This window comes from Pezoporus flaviventris, unplaced genomic scaffold (assembly GCF_033815535.1).
Source record: "Pezoporus flaviventris isolate CSIRO_AGI_PZ_B2104156 unplaced genomic scaffold, CSIRO_AGI_Pfla_v1 ptg000148l, whole genome shotgun sequence".
Lineage (NCBI taxonomy): Eukaryota > Metazoa > Chordata > Aves > Psittaciformes > Psittacidae > Pezoporus > Pezoporus flaviventris.
Window position 1 is genome coordinate 948,306 of NW_026892696.1, and position 19,509 is coordinate 967,814.

At 55.3% G+C, this 19,509-nt stretch overlaps 3 protein-coding genes across 3 annotated transcripts in view; 2 read left to right on the forward strand and 1 right to left on the reverse strand.

Annotated features, from left to right (window-relative positions):
• CASP9 (caspase 9) overlaps window positions 1–19,509 on the forward strand; it is a 48,397-nt gene that overhangs the window by 24,120 nt on the left and 4,768 nt on the right. Inside the window, exons 2-3 of the mRNA XM_061479398.1 lie at window positions 18,455–18,592; window positions 19,178–19,397. Of these exons, the coding sequence (XP_061335382.1) occupies window positions 18,461–18,592; window positions 19,178–19,397 (352 nt within the window). The 5' untranslated portion in view covers window positions 18,455–18,460. The remainder of the gene's footprint in view (window positions 1–18,454; window positions 18,593–19,177; window positions 19,398–19,509) is intronic.
• Window positions 814–4,346, forward strand: AGMAT (agmatinase). The gene is made up of 7 exons (XM_061479363.1): window positions 814–1,103; window positions 1,200–1,402; window positions 2,456–2,504; window positions 2,611–2,806; window positions 3,012–3,191; window positions 3,716–3,800; window positions 3,895–4,346. The coding sequence occupies exons 1-7, from the start codon at window positions 814–816 to the stop codon at window positions 3,966–3,968; spliced, it is 1,077 nt and encodes a 358-aa protein (XP_061335347.1). The 3' UTR covers window positions 3,969–4,346.
• On the reverse strand, window positions 5,652–18,343 carry DNAJC16 (DnaJ heat shock protein family (Hsp40) member C16). Its single transcript, XM_061479395.1, has 14 exons — window positions 18,143–18,343; window positions 16,706–16,772; window positions 15,509–15,839; window positions 13,563–13,747; window positions 12,532–12,636; window positions 11,927–12,085; window positions 11,425–11,555; window positions 11,047–11,230; window positions 10,267–10,449; window positions 9,923–9,999; window positions 9,403–9,483; window positions 9,201–9,299; window positions 8,732–8,902; window positions 5,652–7,859 (listed from the first exon to the last, which is right to left on the reverse strand). The coding sequence occupies exons 1-14, from the start codon at window positions 18,307–18,309 to the stop codon at window positions 7,472–7,474; spliced, it is 2,328 nt and encodes a 775-aa protein (XP_061335379.1). The 5' UTR covers window positions 18,310–18,343; the 3' UTR covers window positions 5,652–7,471.

The following is a 19,509-nucleotide window of genomic DNA, read 5'->3' on the forward strand; positions in this document are numbered from 1 at the left end:
CTTTGCCTCCTGAATGTGCCCATCTCTCCAGTTCCCAGGTCAATGACATCGTGTGTCAGTGACCTATAGCCCTCATCATCCTGCCGTAATAAACGTGCCATCAGCGTCTCACATGCTGAACCAGTGCCTCGTTCAGCAGCCCCTGAGCAGGGAGCAGCCCTGTTCATGGAGCCTGGGATGGAGGCTCAGCAAAGAGCCTGGGAAATCAGGGAAAATGAGCTCTTGGGGGAAAAGCTTGTGGAAGAGGAAGGTGTTGGTACGGACCTGACCCGTGTCTCACTGCAGGGCCTGGTCCTGAGCACTCACTGGAGCTCTTTGGTGGGTGAACGCTAGTGCTTTCCTGGTAGCTCCCTGCTCCCACCTTCTTGCTGTTCTGTGATGCGAGAGGGGGCTGGATCAGCAGGACACAGCTCTGATGTGCCCCGCAGCACAGGGTGTTGACAACACACATATTCCGTATCCAAACCCGCTGCGTGGAGCAGGCTTTCTGCTGGGAGCATCGCCCATGATTTACCCCTCTCCTTGCCCTTTCTCTCACTGCTCCAATCACTACACGAGCAAGGAGCAGAATGAGGAGCCAGAGCTGCCTGGTTTCAAGCATGTCAGGATCAGGCGAAGCGGGGTTTGATCTGTGCTGGGTAACTCCAGACCCTGGAACTCACCTCATGGCCTCTCTGTCCCCAAACCCGCCCCCAGTCCGTGCCCTTTGGTCGCTGGGGAGCAGCGGGAGGCACAGGGGCGGTGTCTGGAGCTGTGCGCGCTGGTGCAGCCCGGGCTCCGCGCTGCTCCCTGCTCTGCTCCATGTGGGGCAGGATGAGGCTCCTGCTGCGGGCAGCGGGGCTCTGCGCTCCCAAGCTGCCTCTGACCGCTGCGGCGGCCTCCTCCGGCTCCTCTCCCGCTGTGCCCATGGGGCTGCCCCGGCCCCCGGCCCGCTGGGGCTCGGGCTCGGGCTTCCATGTGCCCCCCAGCGCTGAGGCCGTGGCGCGGCCCGTGGGGATCTGCTCCATGATGAAACTGCCCGTGCAGGACTCAGCGGCGGGGCTGGACGCGGCCTTTGTGGGCGTCCCGCTGGACACGGGCACGTCCAACCGCCCCGGAGCCAGGTGAGGGCCAGCGGCGGGGATGGGGACCCGGTGAGCGCCGTTCCCGGCTTCGGGAATTGTGCCCGGCAGCGCTTCCCGCCTGTGGCACGTCCCCAGGTTCGGCCCGAGGCAGATCCGGGCCGAGTCCTCGCTGCTGCGGAGGTTCAACGGCAGCACCGGGGCTGCCCCGTTCGATTCCCTGCGCGTGGCTGACATCGGGGACGTGAACGTGAACCCCTACAGCCTGCCCCAGAGCTGCCGCCTCATCCGCGCCGCCTTCCAGGACATCCTGGGCTCCGGCTGCGTGCCCCTCGCCCTGGGTAAGGACCCGCGGCCCCCTCATGTCCCTGCTCACTCCGGCTCCCTCCCCTCACTCAGCGTGAGCAGGGCAGGAGCCGAGTGATGGATGTGCCCCGCGCTGCTGAGCTGGGGGGAATTCCATGGAATCCCAGCCTGGTTCTGTTGGAAGGGACCTTAAAGCTCATCCCGTTCCAACCCCTGCCACAGGCAGGGACCCCTTCCACTAGAGCAGCTTGCTCCAAGCCCCTGTGTCCAACCTGGCCTTGAACACTGCCAGGAATGGGGCAGCCACAGCTTCTCTGGGCACCCTGTGCCAGCGCCTCAGCACCCTCACAGGGAAGAGCTTCTGCCTTATCTCCAACCTGAACTTCCCCTGTTTCAGTTTGAACCCATCACCCCTTGTTCTATCACTCCAGTCCCTGATGAAGAGCCCCTCTCCAGCATCCTTGCAGCCCCCTTCAGACACTGGAAGCTGCTTCTCTTCTCCAGGCTGGTCTCTGCCAAAGTACTGCCATCAGTGACGCCTCTTGTGTGAAACCCGAGGCTGGCTCGGCCAAGAGCCTGTTTCAGTGCTCCCCCGCAAGCACAGCCCAAAGCTCAGCTCTAAACACAATCAGCAATGGGCTTTTTGTTGAGGAGGACCCATGAGCTGTTTGTGGCCCTCTGGAAAGCCTCGAGCTTGAGTGAGTGCCCAGCATCGTCATGCTCTGCACAGGGCATGAACTGGGCTAGTGTTCAAGTTCCTGCCTGTCACAGCTTGGCATCGCTGGATGAAGTGAATGTGGGCAGTGATAAGGGACAAACCATCAGTGATGGTGTCCTCAGAGGCCAATCAAACACCAGCTTATGAGCTGCCCTGCTGGCACTCCTGCATCTCTGCTCCTCCCAAGGAGGGAAGAGGAGGGAGGAAGCAGCCTGTACCTGGGAGCCATATTTTCCTTTGGGAGTTAAGCTCTGGGGTATATAAACCAGTGCAGGATAAAAGCAAGGAGGGAAAAACATCACCTGGGTGATGTGAGTGAGTACTGAGCACCTCCTGCAGTGTTACACGCTCTTCCCTTGTCCTGTTGCAGGTGGGGATCACACCATAACATACCCCATCCTGCAGGCCGTGGCAGAAAGGTATGTTTCTGATCTGGAGATGTAGGATAAGGATCTGGGAAGGAGCTTTGGGAAGGTTCCTGCTTTGCTGTGATGGGGAATAACATGGCCGCCCTGTCCCGACCAGGCACGGCCCTGTGGGGCTGGTGCACGTGGATGCTCACACCGACACCGTGGACAAAGCCTTGGGGGAGAAGATCTACCACGGGACCCCGTTCCGGCGCTGCGCGGATGAAGGGCTGTTGGACTGCGAGCGCGTGGTCCAGATCGGCATCCGGGGCTCCTCCTATGATGCCGATCCTTACAAGTACTGCCGGGACCAGGTAAGCTCAGGGAAGAGCTTCTTCCTTTCCCCAGTGTCGGTATTCCCGTGTCAGTAACACTCCCTTGGCTTCAGCAGGAAGAGAAATGTCTTTTCTGTGCCTTGGGATGAGCACTCCCAGTGCCTTGAGCCATCAGCGGAGCAGGGAATGAGGGGTTCCCACTGGGGCAGGGGATGCTCCGCTCTGCCTGTGTGTTCCTGTGCAGGGGTTCAGGGTGGTCCCGGCTGAGGAGTGCTGGATGAAGTCCCTGGTGCCGCTCATGGCGGAGGTGCGGCAGCAGATGCGGGACCGGCCGGTGTACATCAGCTTCGACATCGATGGGCTGGACCCTGCGTACGCACCGGGCACCGGGACACCGGAGGTGGCCGGGCTCACGCCGGCGCAGGTGAGGGGGAGGCAGTGTCTTCCCAGGGATGAGGATGGTTTTGCTCCCCTTACAGGAGGCTGTGCTGCAAGGGAAGCATTAAGGGAGAGCAGGGAGCATTTCTTAGCAGGGATGAGGAAAGGAAATGCTGAACGGGGGTTTGGAACAGGGAACACTGGAACTTGAATGGAAAGTTCAGCTTAGATGTAAGGAAGAACCTTACATCTACACCTCACATGGCGAGGTGCTGGCACAGGGTGCCCAGAGAAGCTGTGGCTGCCCCATCCCTGGCAGTGTTCAAGGCCAGGTTGGACACAGAGGCTTGGAGCAAACTGCTCTAGTGGAAGGGGTCCCTGCCCGTGGCAGGGGTTGGAGCTGGGTGAGCTTTAAGCTCCTTTCCAACACAAACCAGGCTGGGGCTCTATGAACTGATGCAGTTTGACCTCTACACTTTGGGTTTCCCCCTGCATGTGGGAAAAGCAGAGCCCTGACCATTCCGCTGCCTCTGATGTGTTTCTTGATCCCAAATGTGTTTTCTTTCCTAGGCTTTGGAGATCATTCGTGGCTGCAAAGGCCTGAACATAGTGGGATGTGACCTTGTCGAGGTTGCACCCATGTACGACGTCTCTGGTGAGTCTAAAGACAGTGGAGAGTGAGAAGTGTGCTTGGCAAAGGCACTGACCACCGCGGTTTGGGGTTTTTCCCCTATTCTTGCCTGTTTCAGGTAACACAGCCCTGCTGGGGGCAAACCTGCTCTTTGAGATGCTCTGCGTTCTCCCTGGGGTGAAGACGATGTGAGGGCAGCCCCTGCCTGCCCCAGGGGCAGGGTTTGCTCAGCTGAGGCTTTGTGATTGCAGCCAAGCTTTGCAGTAAGGAATAAACAGCATTTACTACTAGAAAAGGGAAATCTGAAGCCGAGAAGGGGGCAGATGGGATTGAACAGTTTAAGTGGTGTCCGGAGCTTTTGTTTGCCTGGGAAAGGGAAAGCCTCTGCTTTCACAGCTGGAATTACTCACCTGGCTCACGGGGCTCCTGACATGAACATCACTGGTGAAAGGTTCCTCCCACTAAGATGCAGCAGTGGGAGGATGAATGTAAAGGGAGGGAGGGCACGAGGGCAGCTTTGGGCTCATTCTGGGGACAGGGGAATCTCTGACTGCATTTACTGCTGGGAATAACCAGGAACCACCCACACCAGGGGAGGTTAAACTGCTCCTGGGATCTGTTTGTCCATGGAAACACAAGAGCCACCTCATCACACATTAAAATAGTTTATTTTGGTTGTGAATCTGTCATCGTCTTAAACCGCAATGGCGCCGGTGCCTGGTCACAGATACAAAAACCAACCAAAACCCCCCAAAAACACAAAATAAAAAAAGACAAGTTTGCCAAATAAGTTAATTCCCACCTTCCCCCCTCCCCAGTATCAAAAGTGCAAAATATATGTACCTGGGTTCAGTCCTACTTCTCAGGCTGCCTTCAGCGAACCAGGCTGGGGGTGCAGGGCAGAGGGGAGGCAGAGCTGCTGCCCTGCACGCTGGGTACAGGAGGAGCTGTGTGACAGCCTCGGAGCCCTGTGCAGTGTGTGACTGCCCAGGGCTCACTCTGACAGTGCTCTAGGACTGAATTCCTCACTCTTTGGGTTACAAACCACCACCAAGTGCTTCCCATGGGCGATGTGTTACGATACACGTGGACAGAGCTCGGTGTGAGCAGCCTCTGACCATGGTCTGCAACCACAAAGCAAGCACCCAGCACTCCACAGTGACTCCACGAGGGGGTTACAACATGTTGGAGTTTGCTTCAGGCCATGAAAGAAGGCTTTGTCCATAAACCAGTGGCATGAACTTTGTTGGACCAGGTTTGTTGGACCTGGTTACAAGCCACAAAGGGCAGAATTATGGCTACCCAGGAGCTGTGCTCCCACCCAGCAAGGGCAGGCTGCTGCGAGCACCCCTTCAACCAAACCCAGCCTAAAAGGGGGGTCACCTGTGCTCAAAAGCAAATGAGACCAAAAAGGATTCCAGCAGGCGTAAGGACATGAAGGTTATTTTGAAGGCTTCGTGGCCTTCTCTTCTGGCTTGGGGCAGGGCTGAGCTCCCTTGCTGTAGCACTAGGCACTTCTTTTAATGTGTCAAGGGATTTCTCCTGGTTTCTGACCAGCTGAAGAGACAGCAGAGACCCAGAGAGGGGGGTTTTACTCTCTGCAAAGCTTTCAGAAGTTGTGCAGAGCCTTCCACTTGGCTAAAACCTATTCCCAGCACAGCAAGCTGCAGGAAAAGCACGACTGCTCTGCCTGGATGCAAATGAAGTCTATCAGCATCAAGCCAGTGTTTCAATCAGCACTGGAAGTCTTGAGCAGGGAGAAGCCCTCATCTTCCTTCTGTCCTTCCTTCCCTCTACTTTAGTGCCTCTTTCACAAGCTGCCAAGTCGGCTGAGCTCAGATTAAGTAACCTCATAGGGTCAGTTGGTAGCATCACAGCATCATAGCCTTTATTTGGAAGTACATCATACATGGGGTTTGAGATACCTGTGGTGGTTGAAGCACATCAGTCTCCTCCCAGGCTGAGCAACTACACTGTGTTGGCAGTAAAATGACTTGAGCATTCCTGGATTTCATATGAGACTGGCAGCTAGCTTGGAGACTGGCAGAGTTATTCCTACTAATGGGCTGCTCAAGATGGTAACTAAGGCAGTGAGGGCTGAGTGAGCTTTTAATTAACACCAGTGCTGAACCAAGGGCTCGACCATCAGGTTTGGAGCCCTTTGGCAAAGGCCACCCCACTCAGATCCCTTTGCTTTAGCAGTTCTGTGCCCCCACAGCAACTTGGTACCATGTGGGGTAGCTGGAGGAGGTGCTGTCTGGGGACAGCGTCTGCCCTGGAGCATTAGAAAGGAAGAGGAAACCCCATGGGATTTTATGGAATCTCAGAACCATGAATTTCAGTCCCAGATGCAAAGAAAAAGGATGCTGCTGGGGGGAGCAGACGCTGTCGCACCAGGGCTGCTGCTCACCTTCCCTCTGCCTTACCAAGGGCTGCTCTTTCCTGCTGTCGGAGCAAAGCGTAACCCAAACCCTGTGTTTTCGGCTGCTCTGGCTTCACAGAGCCCTGTGACTTCCAGAAGACACCAACCCCCTCATGCAAACCTAAGAAGAAGCCAAGGCAGCAGCAGGGGTGTAAAGAACAAAGGCTTGTGGCAAGAAAGAAATAGGTGAAAGGCTGAAAGCAAGAGTCTGAAACCCACATGTAAACCAAAAGCAGCGTCACACGTACATGACAGTCTGACGATACAGCACTTTGGGGCAATATTTCAAGAACACAGCTGTCAAAGGAGCAGGTTCCTTGACACAAAGATGGGTCAGGTTGTGCTACAGACATAGGAGTGTTTGGAAGGAGCCCGGCCCAAATCCCTGGCAGCTAAGGAGAGTTTCTTTTACACATCTACTGGCTCATAGCAGCTCATGCCTACGATCTGAAGATGCAGGTAAAGTTATGGCTCTGGGATACATCATCTAAAGTCGACAGAAGCAGAAAGGCATTGAAAAAAATCAATGTGACATTTAAATGGCTCGACACTTGGACAGTCTGTATGGCCGTGCAAAACCCCTTCCTTCCCTCCCCAGGTTGGGTTTGGCTGGTGAAGCAGCACGCAGAACTATGACACAAGGAGGAGCATGAAAACATGCAGATCACCTACTAGCCTGCACCACACACCACAGGTGAGTCCCAGCTAAAGGTTTGCTACGAGGGAGATGCTCCCGACCGTACTCTACATCACTTACCACAGGGAAAGCTGAGAAAGTAGGACCGCCTGGTGGGAGGAGGCCTTTTGGAAGGGCAGGGCCCAGGAGGGTCTGCAGGGTCTTGCCAGTGTTACACCATGCACCACAGGCTAAGCACATGGGGAAGGGGAAAGAGAACCACGACCTGGCCCGTGTCACCAGCCGCGTTCGGTCCGGCCTGAATTGCTGCGGCCAAGAAGTCTTCGCGGGTTTTAATTCATCCGAGGTAAAATGAGAGGTGGATCTGGGATAATCCGGGACAAGAAGGGGATAAATGGACTTCTTGGCTCTTCAGTAGGATGGTGTCCAAATGCACGCCGACTTAGTGGAGAGAGGTTGAGTGCACTTGGCTGTGCTCCTGGGCTCTGGACGTGGGGAGGTATGTTCTAGTCGGTGGCCCTAGGAGGAGTTCATCTAAACCCTAAGGTCCATTCATCACACTTGGCTGTGGATCACTGGAGAGAGCTGTCCCTCGTTGTCTTCATAAGAAGTCTGTTAGAACCTCTTTAAGATCCCTCAGTCTAGTGCTGGCCACGAGGGGATATAGAACCTCTGTAAGGAACCCTCGAGGAGGCGTTCCATCCAAAAGGACAATTTGTGTAATTTGGTTTTAATGGATCTAGATCCTGGGCTGCAGGAGGATTTCCCTCTGGCTTCTGCGTGGAGTGAGGAATTGTAATCCTCAGGTGACCCCCCCTCATCCCCTGATCTGTGAGGCTTAAAAAGGCAGAAGTATTTCTTGTGGCCGTTGAGAGCCAGGACGTAGCCCGTATAGTCGCGCTCCAGGAAATGCTTGTCGTACTGGTTTGGAATGGGGGCCGCATCCTGGGCGAACTCTAGCAGGTATTCCAGCCACTCCCGGTGCTTGTCCAGGCTGAGGAAGGAGAAGTGAAGAGAGCTGCTCCTGTGGGAAATGCAGAGGAGAATCATAGAATCAACTGGATTAGAAAAGACCTTCAAGATCAAGTCCAAGCACTGCCAAGGTCACCACTAACCCATGGCACTGAGGCCTTGGCTACATGGGGTGTGAACACTTACAGGGGCAGTGACTCCAGCCCTGCCCTGGGCAGCCTGTTCCAATGCCTGAGCACCCTCTGGGGCAGGAATTGTTCCTCAGCTCCATCTAAACCTGCCCTGGTGCAGCTTGAGGCCGGTTCCTCTTGTCCCATCCCTTGTTCCTCGGGAGCAGAGCCCAGCCCCTCCTGGCTCCATCCTCCTGTCACGCACTTGTAGGGAGCCATCAGGTCCCCCCCGAGCCTTCTCCAGACTGAACCCCCCAGGTCCCTCAGCCCTTCCCCATCACACTTGTGCTCCAGGCCCTGCCCCAGCTCCGTTGCCCTTCTCTGGAAACACCCCAGTCACTCAGAGAAGAGGGATGAGCACACCTCCTGAGCCAGGCCACGTTCCTGCTGGACAGGTAACAGGGACAGCTTTTGTCACAAAGGGCAGGCGCAGGGCTGTGGTGCTGCAGCTCCTTTTCCACCCTGGCTCCGCACAGCTGACAACTGCCTGGTGTGTGGCACTCTCATGCTCTCCATTCACTGAAACATGGGCATGCCCAAGGTGGTGGCAGTGCCAGACCTGTCCTGTCACCGTTGCCGAGTACAGGCCGGAAAGGCCACTTGGTTTTCCTCGGCTTGAGGCCACTAAAGAGCACAGCCAGCACCAAGATCCCTCCTGACGGGTGAGCTGACACCACTCCTGCCATGGCCTCAGGGCAGCCCTATGCAAGGTGTTAAAACAGTAGCAGAAACGTGGGCAAGGGCCCCAGCCTACCCTGTGAACGTGTAGACTTCCAGGGCAAACTTCTGAAGGAGGGCAGTTTTGGTTGAGTTGGACAGGATCAAGACCACGTTCATGTGACCCGGCCTGAGGCGAACCAAGTTACTGTTGTAGTTGATGTCCGTCAGCTCCGTCACCTCCACAAAGCCCTTTTTGGGAATCCTGCTGCAAAGAAACAGTCACTGAGTGAAAGGGGAATGAGGGACCATGAGGAACCAAGGACAGAGAAAGCATGAACCCACCCCTTGTCCTGAGCTGCCCCTGATAAGCCCTGTAGATAAGGCCAGTTTAACCAGGGCAACAGATCCAGACTTGGCTCCTCAACGCGTCAGGCAGACCTTTACCCTTACCCTAAGGGTGTTGTCTGGGCAAATGTGGGGGGAATTGCTTAATAACTGAGTTGGAGCACCCCTGTCCTCGCTGGCATGGGCAGAAACAGACGTGGAGAAATTAGGGAGGGAACCTGTTACTCTCTTTGCTGAAGCTGGCATCGTTCTTCTCGGTCTTTGCTGCGGTTTCTTCTTTCTCTGAGGGAGGACTGTCCCTTGTGTCGCTGGAATCGCTGCAGAAGAAGATGATCTTGAGTGTGTTTAAGGCACCAGATCAGACTGAGCTGCTTGTGGCTGGACTCCAAGATCCCTGGGAGCCTTCTGGTGTGCACTCACCTGAAAGCCTGAACAATAACAGTGCCAAAGAGGATGAAGAGCGCAGAGAAGAGCAGGGACAGCAGCGGCATCATTTCTCGCCTGAGGGGAAGATGTGCAAACAGCAATCAGGTCTGCGAGTGGCACGAAATCCTCTCTACCCCAAGTAATACTGTGCAGCTTCCCCCAGAGCCTTGGCTTCTTTCCTGGGGTCTTAAAGACAAGCAGGATTTTGAGCTCTGTCCTGCTCCCACCCCTAAGGAGGATCAAAATGGATCCATTTTAAAGAAGGTGACAGGGCAGAGGTGAAAACAACAGATGCATCATGTCTATGCTCGCTCGGCCTTGAGGCTGAAGTACCCAGCAATCAAGGCAGAACCTGATGTCACTGTAGCATCACTGCCCTTCAGCTGCATCTCAAGAAGACAGGTCCCTGGGTGTTTTGATGTGTTTCCTGTTACTAAGGACCTGCTTCTCCTATGCAGCTGAGCCAGATAACCACAATCCCACTCCCCGTTGAGAGTTAATGCTCAGTCCATACCAGTTACTGTGGAACAAACTATCCCAGCAGTCTGAGAGATAGTCCAGTGTGGAGTAGAGCCATCGGATAAGGAACATCTGTTTAAGAAGGATAAAGGAAAAAGCAAATGACAAACTCCCTCTCCAGAGCCCTGAAAGGAGTCATGCTCCTGAAACAGGGCTGAATTGGCCCAGGATCATGGGACAATTGTGACACCCCACAGGCTTCCTTCCTTCCAGGAGCAGGAAAACCTGCAAGGGTCTTGCTTTGGTATATTCAAGTTTAAATAAAGTCAGTGAATGACCACGGGGACCATGGAAAAGGGCAACATGGTTGTTAGGCATCTGGAAAGGCCATGCACTTACGGGAGCCAGCTCATCGTTCAAGTCTGCCAGGACAGTCTCTGAGGAGAGGAGGTTGGGGTCTGTCCTCAGCTGGTCCAGAAGATCCAGGAGGATGAAGTTGTCCTCTTTGCTGCCTTGCCAGGCCTCCTCCAGGGTTTTATAGGCCACCTTCCCTGCGTTATTGCGTCTCTCCAAAATGACCACCTGGATGAGGCAATAACACCAGGGGTGTCAGAGCAAAGGGACTTTTATCAAGACAGATGTTATACTTCAAATCGCTGCCCAGAATTAGGTGTCAGATCAAGGTATAGCATCCTACATAAAATGACACTACATAGAACTGTTGCAGTATAGTCCAGAGGAGGCCACGAGGACGATCAGGGGCTGGAGCACCTCCTGTATGAACATAGGCTGAGAACACTGGGGCTGTTCAGCCTGGAGAAAAGAAGGCTGCACAGAGACCTCAGAGCAGCTTCCAGTGTCTGAAGGGGGCTACAAGGATGCTGCAGAGGGACTCTTCATCAGGGACTGTAGCAATAGGACAAGGGGTGATGGGTTCAAACTGAAACAGGGGAAGTTGGGGTTGGAGATAAGGCAGAAGCTCTTCCCTGTGAGGGTGCTGAGGCTTGGCACAGGGTGCCCAGAGAAGCTGTGGCTGCCCCATCCCTGGCAGTGTTCAAGGCCAGGTTGGACACAGGGGCTTGGAGCTAGATGATCTTAAGATCCTTTCCAACCCAAACCATTCTGTGGTTCTATGACAGATGAAGGGAAAAAAAAAAAAATCCAAGAGGAAGCCCTCACAGCTGATTTTCCCCGATACTTCTCCTCATCCATCAAGAAGGCGTCTGCAAATTCCGGCTGCCGATCATTGTAGCTGTGCACAAACTTCAGTGTGTCTTTTGTGTTGGCCACAGCAAAACTCAAAAATGCTTCATAAGCCTCAGCAAACTTTTCTCCTTCTCCAGTAAGCAGGACCACGCAGTGCCTAGACAACACAAGGAGATGGAGGATTAGGAATCATTCTGGATGTGAGAGGAAACAACTGTCCCCTTTCTGCTACCTGGAATGATCCCGATAAGCCAGAACCCCATCGAACAATGTGGATCCTGGAGGCTTTAGGAGCAGCCTCAGAGCTTCAGGGAACAAAACAGGGGACATGCGACACCCACACAGCCTTACTTTCGCTGACGGTGAGACTTCTTCACAGGACACAGCTCCTGGAACAGCCTCTGGTTGGTGAGCCTGGCCACCATGAGGAACTTATTTTGCGAAAGGAAGTCATCAATGAGCTGCTTCTTCATATCTCGTGCCTGATGAGGACAGAGAAAGCAGAAGTCAGAAATGAGCGGGATGAGGAGAAGAGAGCACTTGTGATATTCCTGTCTAAGCCTGGGGAAAGCTGCCAGCAATTACAACCCTCACTGAAATCCCACCCCCTGAGACATTCTGGGGCCCTGAGACTGAGAAGCGACCTCTGGCCACCCTCCTCACAAGGGCAGACACCACAGCTGATGCCTGCTGAGCTTCCTCCCTCCTAAGGGTTGCTCTCTGCCTCTGCCAAAGGATGAATTCACACTGAGAATGAATGCTGTTCACTCTGAAGTGCCCCACTGACAAACCCCTCAGTGCCTGCTCAGTCAGAAACCCTCAGCTCTGATTCACAGCAGCTCCTGTGCAATACCTGTACAACATCAGCGGGCTTGTCAATGTGCTCCTTGAAGATCATCATGGTGGGGGTGTAGACGTTGATGTTGTACTGACTGGACAACTCTTCAGTGCCTCGGAGTCCCACATACACGTAACCAAAGGAAAAGTAATCTCGGTAGGCAAAGGCAGTCAGCTGGGAGGGAAGAAAGCACTGGTGTGTGGTTGTGTGAGAGAGCAAAACATATTTTCTCCCTCATGAGCCCACAGTGATTTTGCTTCAGGAACATCCCTCACTGTTTAAAAGAAAACAGGCTTTCACTCACACAAATTAGATGTGCCACAAGAGATGTTTCACTACCAGCAGAGGTTTGTACACACCTCTACTGCCACTGCCTCCAAAAACCACCCGCACTTTGGCATCCACTAAAGGTACATCCGTGGCAGGACAGAGGAACAAACTCTAAATGAAGTCAGTCATCCAGCTGTGCTGTATTCAAGTGACACAAATCATCTCTGCTAGAACCACTCTGCAGTGTTTGGAGGCATCAGTCTGCCTCTGCTCACAGTGAGACTGCATTTTCTTTTGGAAGAGCTGGGTTTATGAGCAAGTCAACAACGCAGCAATAGAAATTCCATTACCTTGTACAATAATGGCACAACTGGCATGTGATCAAACAGAAGGACGTGGGGCTTGTTTTCTTTCTTCCAGTTGGACAGAAAGTGGATGTAGTTCTTATCTGTGATCTTGAAATAGAATTGGAGTGTTAGTTTGAGCTCTGAGCCATCAGACACACACAGTGCTCTGCGATGAGCTGTCCCAGAACTGAGCCCCAAAAGCTGGGTGTTGCAGAAAGCAGACTGTGGGTCTCTCTTTACAACAGCTATGTCTCATCTGTGCTTGATACAGGAAATTAATTAAAACCATCAGTCTTGACCCCCTACTGACCCTCTTTGTCACTGCACCTCTGTCAATGCCATTTCTAGACCACTGTCATTCTGTTTGCTGGGGCCATAGGCTTTATATTTAGGTGGAAGCCAAGAGTTAGCAGTCACCTGTGAGCTCCATCAAACCTTCTCTGTTTCAACCATGGTACCTCTCTGACCTAGAGGAAGGAGAGAAAAGGGAGACCACAGCTTGTTGAGGGGCCTGCAAGGAGAGGAGCAGGCTGCTGCTGTTGGTGATGGCTGTGGGAGAGAACATGAAGAAGATGGGGCTAAAACTCAAACACCCAGATCACAGCCAGAGCATGCTGAAAGTGGAGGTGGATGAGACCTGAGCTGGCTGGATGTAAGCCTGAGAAAGAAGGGAAGTGAAATTCAGTAGGCAGGCAGGGCATGACTGTGGATTCCTAACTTTCCTACGGCTCTGGCAGCCATGGGGCACAACAGCTGGGAGAACAGCAGGCATGCCACGTAGTAATGGGATCAGCCCTTTTGCCATGAGAAGTGTGACAGAGCCATGTCACACGGTTGCTTCTGAAAGTTCCAGGGTCTGTAGCTGTAATTACAGCTCTTGGAATGCCTCCCTTCCCTGGCCCTGGTTGGATGTTCTCATAGTCTGATGTAGATCAGCTCAGGGGCTGAATGGAACAGATCAGCCAAAGCAACAGCAAAGGAGAGCTGAACGCACACACACAGAAGCAGCACACCCCACCCATGCTGGAGCACACCTTTTCCACAAGATTCCCGGGCAGGAGGTTCTCCACGAACTGCCGCAGGTTTTCCCGAACCACAGCATTGTGGAAGAAGGTGATTTTCCCGTTGATGAGCCCCAGCAGGGAGGGGGTGCTGTGTGCACCCAGGTGATGGGCGAGGCGCCTCTCGTACCCAGCATGAACGACCCCGATCCCTGCTCCTGCAAAGGAGAACGGCTTCATGTGAAAGTCACCCCAACACCCAGCAGGAAACAAGGGCTGAAGAGCTGTGCCCTTGCCCAGTACCCTGCCTGGGAGTTACTCATGGGACCATCCCTTGGTAATCTCTGCTCTCCTCTCACAACCCTTGAAAGTTTAAACTGACGCATTCAAATTCATGCATTTAAAATTCACAGCTTTAGAGTCATAGAATCAACCAGGTTGGAAAAGCCCTTTAAGCTCATCCAGTCCAACCCTTACCCCAGCACTGCCAAGGCCACTCCTAACCCATGGCACTGAGGGCCTCGTCTCCATGGGGTGTGAACACTTGCAGGGACGGTGACTCCAGCCCTGCCCTGGGCAGCCTGTTCCAATGCCTGAGCACCCTCTGGGGCAGGAATTGTTCCTCAGCTCCATCCAAACCTGCCCTGGTGCAGCTTGAGGCCATTTCCTCTTGTCCTGTCACTTGTTCCTTGGGAGAAGAGAGGACACACTGTCCTCTTTTGCTCTGTCCTCTGGTATTTCACAAGCTACATTAAAAGCAGAAAAATCTCAGTAAAGGGGAACAACCCTGCCTTTGTCTCCTGCTGCCTGTTGAGTTTGTGCTTGTCTGGAAGCGCTTGCAAGCAACAGCTATGGGGAAAACAAGGAAGCTGGGTGGAGAGACAAAGACAAAATACCTCCTTAGCATCCAGATGTGTTCAATAGCCTCAAAACTTCGCTGGGTGGTAGCAGCCCTAACGTTGAGGGCATACTGTGCAGGGAGTTGAGCTTTTCAAAGTCATCCAAGAGTAGGACAAAGAGCAATACAGCGCTTCCAATGGTGGCCTAACCTCATGGTGGCACAGTTGGCCTTGGCCACACCATCACTTATGGTTGTCAATGTTGGATTAAGGCACCTGCCGTAGGGTCAGGAGAAACAGCACCTTGCCCTTGTGATCTATGGGCCTAGTTTTCTCCTCCTTTCTAGCCTGTAACCTCATTGATTATTAGCTGGAAGTGTGCGCTTGCAGACCAGAAACCAACTGTGTCCTGGGCTGCAAACCCAGCAGCGTGACCAGCAGGTCAAGGGAGGTGATCCTGCCCCTCTGATCTGATCTGGGGAGTCCACACTTGCAGCACTGTGTGCAGTTCTGGTATCCTCAACATAAGAAGGAGATGGAGCTGCTGGAGCAAGTCCAGAGGAGGCCATGAGGATGATCAGGGGCTGGAGCACCTCCTGTATGGAAACAGGCTGAGAACACTGGGGCTGTTCAGCCTGGAGAAGCTGCGTGGAGACCTCAGAGCAGCTTCCAGTGTCTGAAGGGGGCTACACGAATGCTGGAGAGGGACTCTTCATCAGGGACTGTAGCAATAGGCCAAGGGGTGGTGGGTTCAAACTGAAATAGGGGAAAGTTCCGTTTGGAGAAAAGGCAGAAGCTCTTCCCTGTGAGGGTGCTGAGGCTTGGCACAGGGTGCCCAGAGAAGCTGTGGCTGCCCCATCCCTGGCAGTGTTCAAGGCCAGGCTGGACACAGGGGCTTGGAGCAAGCTGCTCTAGTGGAAGGGGTCCCTGCCCGTGGCAGGGGTTGAAGCTGGATGAGCTTTAAGATCCCTTCCAACCCAAACTATTCTACGAGTCTATAATTACTAACATTTGTAAAACCATTAGGATAAATCCCCAAAGAAATCTAAAGGTTAAACTTAGTCCTCCAAAGCCAAACGCGATGGCCACAGCCTTGCTGGCCGAGGGACATGAGCTCCGCCGGAACGGCCTCATCCTTACCCAGTGCCTCCAATTCCTGAGCAACCTCCTTCCACACGGGCTCGATGTGGATGCAGCTGAAGCACCAGTCCGAGGTGATTTTAATGAGGTAAGGTTTCTTGAAGCTATCCGGCACAATTTCATTGATGTAGTGGGAAAAGTGGAGCAGATACTTCTCGTCGGAGGTGTCGCGTCTCTCCGAGTTGAAAGGGAAGTGGAAGAAGGACTCGTCGAAATAGAATCCTTCATGGAAGCGGTGGAACTGGCGATGCTGGTGCTGAGAGTAGCCCTGGCTTTCCCCAGCATCTCCGTAGCGATCAAAGTTTGCCCTTTTCTCCTCGTTGGAAAGGATCTGGGAAGTAAATGATATAAGAATGCTTGGCTGAAAGCATGAGGGGAAGCACCTCAACAACAACCCCTTAGTAATAATTGCAGCTGTGGAAGGACGGGCTATGAGGGAAGGTGCAGCCTCTGCCATGTGTCAGAAGGGTAAATGTGCTGGAAAAGGGGAACTACTGCATTGCCTCTGGGCTTGCTGTGACAAACAGTGGTAAAAGCCTGAAGAAAAGGAGCCTCTGAAGGAAGAATGCTCTGCTGCTCCTGAATGTCACGCTGCCTGAGCGTTAATGCTCTTTTCTGGAGCAGCTTTTGCTGACATCTGCTTGACCATGGAGGGTTTTCTCAAGGCACCGTTGAGAATGACATCTCAATGAATCTTGTAGCAATGAGCAAAGCTTCCTGCAGAGAAACTGTATTCTTCAGCTGGGAGACAAGGCTTTGCTTTGATTTCCACAGGCTCCACCACTTACCATGGACATACTGAGTCACTGTGCCAGAGCAGTGTGTAAATAGCTACTTATGCAAAGGATAATCTGAAGTGACTAAAGCCCTGCAGTGATTCGAGTTGCTTACACCATTCCCAAATGCTTAGATGAATGTGTGACATGGACAGCAGGGCTGCCCAGCTGCTCTGTGCTCAGTGAATACCTGCTCTGCCCTCGTTTGAGGTGTCTGAGTAAGAACTGGGCACACCTGGAGTAAACTATTTGTGAGGCCACACTGGTGATGTCCAGTGGCTCTCTGTTGAGACAGCAGAGGATGCTGTCAGTAGCAGCCAGCTCCACGGGGTTGAGTGTCTTTCCCATGCAGACATACCCAGAAAAAGGAGGTCACTTCGCCTCTAATGACAGTGGGTGTTTAGGGACAAGCACGTGTTACCTCGTAAGCTTTGCTGATCTGGATGAATTTGTCCTCTGCTCCCGGGTCCTTGTTTTTGTCAGGGTGCCTATGAGACAGAACCAGAGCAAAAAGGGGTCAGTGGTGCCCCCGGGGGGGCAGAGCAAGCCATCAGCCTCCCTCCATGCAGCAGCATCCCCTGAGACGGAGATGGGGTTTTATACCTGGCACGTGCTCTCCCTGCCCAAATCCCAAATCCCAACCCGAAACCAGCACTGGGACATGTGCTGTGTGCCTGCGGACCTGCCCCTCTATCTGATCCCTCCCTGTGATGAGGGAGGGTGAATGCGTCCCATTGCTGCTGCCACACGTGTCTGTTGTGTTCCTCCTGGAAAACACCTCCTGCTGCAGCCCTCAGAATCATAGAATCAAGCAGGTTGGAAAAGACCTTTAAGCTCATCCAGTCCAACCTTTACCCCAGCACTGCCAAGGCCACCACTAACCCATGGCACTGAGGCCTTGTCTCCACGGGGTGTGAACACTTACAGGGACGGTGACTGCAGCCCTGCCCTGGGCAGCCTGTTCCAATGCCTGAGCACCCTCTGGGGCAGGAATTGTTCCTCAGCTCCATCTAAACCTGCCCTGGTGCAGCTTGAGGCCGTTTCCTCTTGTCCCATCCCTTGTTCCTTGGGAGCAGAGCCCAACCCCTCCTGTCAGGCAGTTGTAGGGAGCCATCAGGCCCCCCCCTGAGCCTTCTGTTCTCCAGACTGAACCCCCCAGGTCCCTCAGCCCTTCCCCATCACCCCTGTGCTCCAGGCCCTGCACCAGCTCCAGTGCCCTTCTCTGGCCCTGCTCCACCACCTCAATGTCTCTCTTGGACTGAGGGGCCCAGAGCTGAAGACAGGATTTGAGGTGCAGCCTCACCAGTGCTCAGTGCAGGGGCACAATCCCCGCCCTGGCCCTGCTGCCGCACTGGTGCTGATCCAGGCCAGGATGCTGGGGGCTTCCTGGGCACAAGCTGCTCATGTTCAGCTCCATCAATCAGCACCCCAGCTCCTTTCCCATGAGCAGCTTCCAGCCACCCTTCCCCAGGCCTGGAGCATTCCATGGGGTTGTTGTGACCCGAGTGCAAGCGCCGGCACTGCCCTACTTGACCCTCATCCCCCGTTCACAGCTCCCTTCGCATGCAGGGGCTTGGCTTGTCCTTGCCCAGCGAGACTCACCCCCTCGTGTGTTAAAGGCTCCCTGCTCAGGCGGGGAGCGTTCTCCCCACAGCCAGGGTTTTACACCCGGATCGCGCTGTCACGGCCCCTGCTCGCCTCAGCACGACCGAGACGCGTTTGAGGGGAGCCCGGCGCTGAGCTCAAGCCTCGGACTTGTGGGCGCGGCGGCCACCACCGCCCCCCCAGACACGGCCCGACCCTGCCAACCGAGAGGCCGCGGCCCGGCCCCTCCGTGCGTCCGCCCGCGGGCACGTACCACTCCCGGGCGAGCCGCTTGTAGGCCTTCTTGATGTCGGCCTGGCTGGAGCTGCGGCCGACCCCGAGCACGCGGTACGGGTCGAAGTCCCCCGCCGCGGCCTGCGCCCCCAGCGCCGCCAGCAGCAGCGCGGCGGCCCAGGCCAGGCCGGCCCGGCCTAGCTCCATGGCTGCGGCGGGGGGGACGGGGGGGACGGGGAACGCGGACACCGGGCACCGGACGGGCCGCCCTCAGCCTGCGCCGCCGCTTCCGGCGCGCCCGCCCCGCCGTCACCATGGAGACGGCGGCGGTTCCGGTTGCAGCGGGCGGGGAGCGGCCATGGAGGAGGCGCAGCGCCGGGCCCTGCGGCGCGGCCGGGCGAGGCTGGTGGCGGCGCTGCGGGTGGCCCCGCTCTGGGGCCCGCTGCAGGAGCGCGGCCTGTTCACCCGGCCCATGGTGGAGGACGTGCAGGTGAGGGGGGGAGCACCGCGTGTGCGCCCCGGGGGCCCTTGTCTGTAGGGGCAGGCCCCAGGTAGGGCCCCGATTCCCCCCGTGCTGGGGACAGGCACCCGCCGGTGTCCTCTCAGGCCGCAGGTAGCGCCCCGTGTGCCCCCATGCTGGGGCCAGGCCGGGGGAGCTGCCCTTGTCCCTCCCTACCATGGGCCCTAAAGGTCGGAGCTGTGACACCTACCCCGGGTCTTGACTCTTCCTGCTCTCCCCCTGGGTGTCCATCCCAGCCTGGTGACGGGGGTAAGGGGCCCCGTGTCCCCTCTCAGTTACTGGGGATGTCAGTGCCCTCTCCTGCGGGGGCTCCCTCCCCACTTGCCCTCCCTATGGTGGGCTCTATGGGGCAGGCAGCCAGGGGTTGTGGTCGGAGGGGTCCAGGGCTGGGGTTTGGGTGGTTGCTGGCGAGATCTGTGACTGTGTCCGTTGGGTCTCGGTCTCATTCACCCTGTGTGGAGGTTTCCTCTCCATGGAGATCAGAGGGAAAGGCTGGCCCAGCAGCACACCGTGGCTCGATGTTGCTCTGTAATCCTGGGTTTTCCTCCTCTGCAGAGCGCTGGCAGCCGAGGAGAGCAAGCCCGGCAGCTGGTCATTGACCTGGAGACTCGAGGGAAGCGGGCTTTCCCTGTATTCCTCTCCATCCTGCGGGACACAGGGCAGGGCGACCTCGCAGACATGCTGACCGAGGAGTGTGGGTGCCCATCGGCACCACCCCAGCTGGTAGACCTGAGGCCTGTCGAGCTGGAGTTACATGGAGGACATCATCCTAAAAGTAAGACTTGAGGGTGTGACCGGTTTCTGGGCAAACAGCAATATGTGGGGTGGCAGAGAGGGAGACTCCACAGTCCCCCTGGGCGGCCTGTGCCAGGGCTCTGCCACCCTCA